Here is a 7,228-nt window from a genome sequence, read left to right as displayed (position 1 = left end):
GATGGATGTTATCTATAATATTTATTTAACAGTAATGCATGTAAGTGTGAGATACATACTTAGCATGGATGCTAACAATTATATGCATCGCTTGTAGAAGATCATCTGTATAAATATCACTAACACTGTATTTCTTTACATTAAGAGGCTGATGTCAAACTTTTTTATTTTATCATATTTGTTGGCTCATGTAAAAAAAAAATTACACGGATCCAGATGTAAAGTAGCACAGTGGAGACTCAAGAGTTCTATAATGATTAAGACAGCAAATTGTGGTGAAGGATTCAAAATTTAATTTAGTTTAGGTTGCCTATATGTACAACACACAGAGACCTTCACATTAATGGCACTGCTGGTTAGTATTAGTTACAACTAAATGCAATTTATTGTGAAATTATGCCTGACAAATTCTTAATCTTATTTAAATACTTAAAAAAAACATTTATGCAGTCAAATAAATGCAAAATATTCATTGTTATTCTTAATGCACTTTTCAAAGACTATATGACATTCAGGAACCTTAACTTATACACCAGAAATAAACAGGAAGTATTTTTTGAGTTTTTTCTGAGTATAGATACAATGTGATAGAGAGGCCCATATCTATTAGCTGTTTTTTAAACTGGAAAAGACAAGAGTACCTCCCCACACAGGTAGGTTGTTCTATCACCTAGGTGACATGTACTGAACTATACCTCAAGCACCAGAATCAGAAAGCAAGAGAAACATGATATTTAAAGCCATGCATCCTCATATCTTCAGAATAAAATCTTACAAGAGTTTGGTAGGATATAGAGTAACATGTATATGCTGTAAAATCTGATAAAAGCTTGCTTACATTCATTTTAATCATTATTAGGAAATATTGATTGATATTGTTTGCAATTAAGCAGTTATATAAAAATACTATGGGATATGTTGAAAACTCATTTGAAAGGTCTCCTTGAATACAAGGAGGAGTTAATAGCTATTAAAACACACAAGTATAAAGAATCCCTCACATGTGTACTTCTGCGTCCTCTCTTAAAAGACCCTGGCATTGTGCAATTCATTTACCTCGGTGCTTTATGTCATTATCTAATCAGAAAAATATAATCTTATTTACTAAGACTTGTATTAACTGTTACACATGATGCAATTAATACAGGGATACGTGACATTATTAAATAGAAAAGAAGTGTTTTTAAATTTTAATGTTTAAATCAGATTAAAAATAATGTGCCTTCCACATGTCTGATATGCTGTTGATCATAAGCTTGTTATAAAACTAAAATTAGGCACAAAACACAAGCCAAGAGGCTGCAGTGGAAGAAGTGTAAGGCTGAAACAAACAAAAATGGTGAAGGCTGAATCCGGAGTAAAAGAAAATCAGGCTTTGATCATGAGCGTGGAGAATCCTGTCCACAGGATTTTATTTTTGCATGCATTTTTCACTTGATAACATTCATGCAGTTAGATGAGGAATTGCTCAAGTAAAGGTATTAGTCATTTTTGGAACAAATAATATGTATTTTTCATCGCAAGAGCAGTGTGTCTTCTTCTTGGTGTTATGGCTGTCATACGTAATTCTATTCCAGTTAAAAAGTGTCGAAAACTATAAAGATTAAAAAGTTTAATGCTGCAGGGTTGTCTCTCTAAACTAGTCAGGTGTGGATTTGAGCTATTTTACTGCTGAAAGCACACTCATTGTCTGATCTTAACCTGTGGTCGCTGTTGATCTCTTACCAACTGATGCAGTGAGGAAATTTGTAACCCAACAATAATGAAATGTTTTACCTGTGAGCATCGTACAGGACTATAATTATAAAAATGTTGAAGTTTTTGCATGTACCATCGACCTCTTGCTGTACTCCCCTCAGCAGCCAAAATACAGAGCTATCATTACAATATGCCACATCCATCATCCTCCTCCACTTAAATTATCTAATCATTATTACATTGCAGCAGTAACCTCAGAAGTAATGCAACACTAAGTCTTTTAAAAGTTTTTGCTCATGCACAGAAAACACAACAAAAAAGAGAAAAAAAAAGAGTAAGTCAAAAACAACTGAGAAGAAAAATAAATGTCATATATTTAAAAATGTGACTCTACCTTTTTGTAATAGCTGAGCGTTTCATGTGCAGTGTTTTTCACACCCAGTGCAGATACTGAACCCTGTTTGGCTGCTAAGAGCCTCTTCTTGAGATCTTCATAGCTGCTTGCTAGTTGTTTGTTTTCTTCAAGTGCAGCATTCAGGGTTTCCTACAAAGCAAATGAAAATAGATTTATGTTAACTAAACAACATGTATGCAGAGACTTTTTTTCCATAAGCACCACCTACTGTTACTTAGAAGTACCTCAAAAAACATTTTCTTGATACGTTTATTCACTACAACCACAAACCTCTGTGGATTTTTTAAAAACAATGCAGCAAATCATTAGATAGTAAAAGCAAAACATTTTTCAAATTATTTTTGGATTAAAAAACAAAAACAATTATTGTGGAAGCATCATGCTATGGGGTTAAAATGCTTTAGCAGGGATAGGGAGGCTGATCAGAGATGATGAAATACGGACGAAACCTTAGAGTCCAGAAGGAAGACCGGATACAATCTGAAAAATGTGAGACCTTCTAACCAGTACCAACTCCAAATAAACAGACGGCGCAACAGTAAAGCTCTGAATGAACATGTAGCTTGATTTAAGGCTGTTCCAATGAAAAAAAGGTCAAAAACAAAAACACAACGGTCTCATATATGTAGATGTACATCCAGCATATGTACCTGCATTTATAAAAAAAATCCATCTGATTTTGCAAGGGATTTGGTATAAAATACACAGTGGTGTAGTTGTTTCCTGCAGATCCACTCTAACTATCTAAACAACAACAATGCTGGTAAACGGTCTATGTTTTAAATACACCACATTCTGTCCAGCTATAGAACCTCCTCAACAGTTCAACAAGTAAAATATATTTTAAATATAACTGCATGTCATTAGAGCGATTGAAAACTGGAAAAAAAATTACAAAAAAAAGGCTGCAAAGTAAAGTATAGAACACAAGCACAAAAGGCCACTGTTATAGAGCAGCCACTATTGGGCCTATAATATCAAGATATATGGTAAAACTGTTTAATGCTTCCAAAAATTACTAAAAAACCCCATATAGAACAGAATATAGAATATATTTAATATAGAAATTCAACATACTCTTAAGATTAGCACCATCATCATATGGCATGGTTGTGAAACTGATCTCTACTAGCCTCTGTTTTTGGTCTCTTTAATAAGCAAAAATAAAAAAAACAGGATTACAATAGAAGGTACTTTTTGTAAAAAAATAAAAAATTTTAAATAAAGCAAATAAATCACAGCAACCATGCCCCTCGGTATTTGTCGCCTTTTCATCTGAACAATGTTTCCTCAGTGCAGAAAAAGAGGAACGTGAGAATATCTCAACTGTACCTGCAGACATAATGAAGTGTGTCTCTGCAGTAAAACAGAACAGCACTAAAGTGATGAGTTTAACCCAGCAGAAAGAGGGGCTGTAAACATGACAAATGCCTGCTATTGATTTCAGGTTTAATTACTCCATGCAGCACTGACAAAGCCCATCTGATGCTGTTGTGAAGTGTAAATGGAACAAATTACACTTCATTGCCCATAAGAAACTGATAGCGTCGGCAGTTTGCATTGTTTACTTTGTCCTCGCCAAATGACAAGACCTGATCAAATCAAAACATAGGTGTGTACTTAGAAATTGAAATTCTTTCACCTTTTCATGGGTTCAATAGGGAGGGAGAGTGGCTCATCTTAAAATAAACATATTTAACATAGATATATGTATTCATATTTTTAATAATACCAAATATGACCACACATAAACTTCCTGTAACAGTTGGTGGAGAATGGGCAAGCTGTGGTCAGCATATTTATTAGGATTTACACATTCGAAGGTATCTAATCATTCTGCTTCATGCACCATGATTTCTGGATGCACACTCTGCTTATTATGTTATGCTAATATAGGCATTATGTGTGGTTTATATTGGTTTCAGTGATTAAAGTGACCCATTTCCTTAGAACCTGAGACTCTGCCTGATCTTTTTATTTGGCTGGAAGTGTTGTTGTTGTATCATCTTATTTCTTCAAGTGAAAAAGACTAAACTCTTTTTTGCATGGCTAACTTTTATCCAGCTAATGGGAGTTGTGTCTATGAGGAAGACTTTTAATTCTTAAATTGTCTCACGCCAACAACTTCTTTAAAGTTGCTGCACTTGGATGCATGGCAGCTTAGGCTCCATTGCCTTTTCTTGTTTTGAACTAATGCATTCTTGATCACCGTTTAATGAAACTATATACCACATGGCGATTTCACATTAGATAAGCCATGTGAAACCCCCATCAGCAAAGAGGCTCTGGCTGGGGCTGATAATCCTGCAGATGAAAACCTTACAATAAATAGGGCTTCTCTTACAAAGAGACTGTTCAAATGAATGCTATTTCTTGCAGAGCAGATTGATGTTTCCTAAGGTTTTTTTATGTTATAAATAAGTACGAGTCAAAACCATGTGATCCTTTTAAAAAAATATATAGTGGATGTATTACAATTCCTATTAAAAATGTTGGCCTACAGGTAACAAAAGCAGACATGGTATCACACCATGACATGCATCATCAAATTCGTCCAGACAAAAAGAGACTACAACAGCAGCGACTTGTTATTTGTGGCAAAAGCACTTAAATGAGATTGACCATGGCTTGTAATTTTAATTGCAGACTGCTCTGTTTTCTCCATATCTTAAGGGACGTATTGTAACGAGCAATGTGCTGACACTAATCCAAAAACAAATAAACAATGTGGTGGAGCGGTTTTTACAGCTCGTCTCTGACTTTACAGCATGTGACACAAAAATTCATGCGTTTATAGACAGTTATTGTGACACTGTTTTGTTTTCTCTTACCTTAGTGTCTTCCATTAGCTCTTTTCTTGCTTTAAGATGAGTCGAGCGTGTCGTCATGAATTGTTGTGTTTCTTGCTTCCTGTTATTAATATCAGACTGCAAGGTGCTCATGAAGAGAGAAGCGGATTTGTTTTTGAACTTCATCATTTCGAAATCTTTTCTGCAAGGAGACCATTGAATTAGTTGTCAAATTAATTGATATTTTGATCTAATCAATACTGGGAACATAATTATTTAAAGATATTCATTGTTATTGATATCAATAACATCTGGTCAGTAAAGCCCCTTTATCTGCAGCAGTACTACTCTAATTAGGTCTGTTACAAAGTTCAAAATCACTTATTCTCTTATGGTACAATCTGACATAGGGAAATATTTCTACTAAGTTGCAATGTCCAAAAGACAAACATGTGTGCCTCTCTCCATCACCCCTCCATTTAGTTTGAAAGACTTGGAGGTTAATATTTCCTTTCATTTAAAAAGTTTGTGGTGGAACCAGACTGAGAAATTACAATAGTGGGAGGAAGAAAAAGTAGCTTTTGCTACCCACTCTGCTAGTGCTGTAGTATTTGAGATCAGTCCCGGTCTCGAGTTTATATTGTTAGGTTCTAGGTCATGTCTTTGTATCAACAGAATTTTTATTTGGTTTTGTCTTGGCCTCAGACAGGGCGGTCTTGGGTTTTTGATCAAGACAAATGCTAATAAGCTTTCTCTATACCTTACTAATACAATTTCAAAAAGGACTTTATCAAAAATCAGCTAATAAAAACTTCATAAGTGTTAGTGTCATGATCCCCCCAGCTGCAGCTGCCACCTGCCTGCAGTCAGTGTGACACTGACTGACACCCCTCTGTGCATCTTCCTGAGTGTAGAGAAGTGCAACAGGACATGAGGCAAGCAGCTGCCTAAAAAAAAGGAAAAGGAAAGACTAAAGTAAAAAGACTTCAATAAAAATATCTCACTGAAATGTCAGCTTTTTCACACAGTTTATGTAGGCCTAACACTAGAAGTCCCATAGATACAAGAGTTTTCGTCCAGCTGTGGCCACCCGCACAATTAAGGAATCCCTTTTCTCATGTTAATCATTCTGCCTTCAGAACAAAATTTCTGCTGAAGGCTCACTGCTGACAACTGTGTTACCAAAGGTTAAATAAAAAAAAAAATCATATCTGTAAATAAACATAACTATATGATTTTAAACCGCTGTACCTAGTTTCAGCTGATAACTGATCTGTACGAAGATAGCTATAATACCTTGAAACGAGAGGGAAGGCTCCTCTGTTTCAGCACCACGGGTTTATCTCTACATATATTGATGCATCTTGAGCCACACCGTATTCTTCACCACGATGAAGTTCATTTCCAGTCGAATATTCAAGCTCCATGGAGTCAACAGCATCTAGCTCACAGTTGACTCCAATTTAAAGTGAACAGGAAAGAACAGGGAGCAAAAGCTCTAGAACAATCGGAAGAAATTAGAGGTCCTGAAACAGATCAAAGGTGAGCTAGATGCAGCTGGTTGAATATCCAATTTCAAACTGAAACCAACTACACAGCGTTAGATAATACACTGTACACTCTAAATAAAAGCTGCAACTTAGACATTTTCAGTCTATTAGAAAACAATAAAAATATTTTTTTTAAATGCACAGTAAAATATTTACTGTTTTTTTTTTTAGGTTATTGCAGCAGTAATTAAACTAAACAGATAGCTGGGTAGATTGAAAGATATAGTATCCAGATAAATATTTAACTATGAAGCAATCTCTCCTTTTTACAATTTAGGCAAAATGACTGTTCATAAGTCATTTCAAACTTATGTGCAGCACCAGCATGGTCTGTTTTCTGCTTTTGCTTGTAGGGGAATCAGACACATGAAAGGGTCCATTAACAGCTTTTTTTTAATTTACTTTGCTTCCAATATGTATTTGATAGACGATCAGATTCACATTCAAAGAGTCATAGTTCCTGAGACTTGTAGTGTAAAACTAGCTGCTAATCACTCTTTAATTTACCCATTTTTTCTCTCTGAAATGACTGGCTATTGTGACTTATCATTTCAGTTTGTTTGTTTGTTAACATGAACCCTTTCAAAAAATTTTACCTGACAAGTTGTCTATGACTTAAAGCGGGTTGCTTTTTGAGAAAAACAGCAAAGGTTGTTTTTGCATGTATTTTAAAGTAAACTTAAATAAATGAATAACTCAAAATTCTACAGCTTGTCTTATTGAGATCCAAGATCTAATTTACAAGAGATATCAGTCTTGAAAAACAAAAAAAAATT

The 7,228-nt window shown here is 34.8% G+C and overlaps 1 protein-coding gene across 1 annotated transcript in view; it reads right to left on the bottom strand.

The window, feature by feature from the left end:
• Nucleotides 1–7,228, bottom strand: part of ccdc178 (coiled-coil domain containing 178) — a 33,768-nt gene that overhangs the window by 14,086 nt on the left and 12,454 nt on the right. The window contains 2 exon segments of the mRNA XM_015383151.1: nt 2,093–2,242; nt 4,945–5,104. Coding sequence (XP_015238637.1) covers nt 2,093–2,242; nt 4,945–5,104 — 310 coding nt within the window.

Source organism: Cyprinodon variegatus, unplaced genomic scaffold, assembly GCF_000732505.1.
Source record: "Cyprinodon variegatus isolate N-32 unplaced genomic scaffold, C_variegatus-1.0 Scaffold277, whole genome shotgun sequence".
NCBI classification, from domain to species: Eukaryota; Metazoa; Chordata; class Actinopteri; order Cyprinodontiformes; family Cyprinodontidae; genus Cyprinodon; species Cyprinodon variegatus.
Note: the sequence above shows the minus strand (reverse complement) of the source record. Positions and strands in the feature narration are given on the sequence as shown.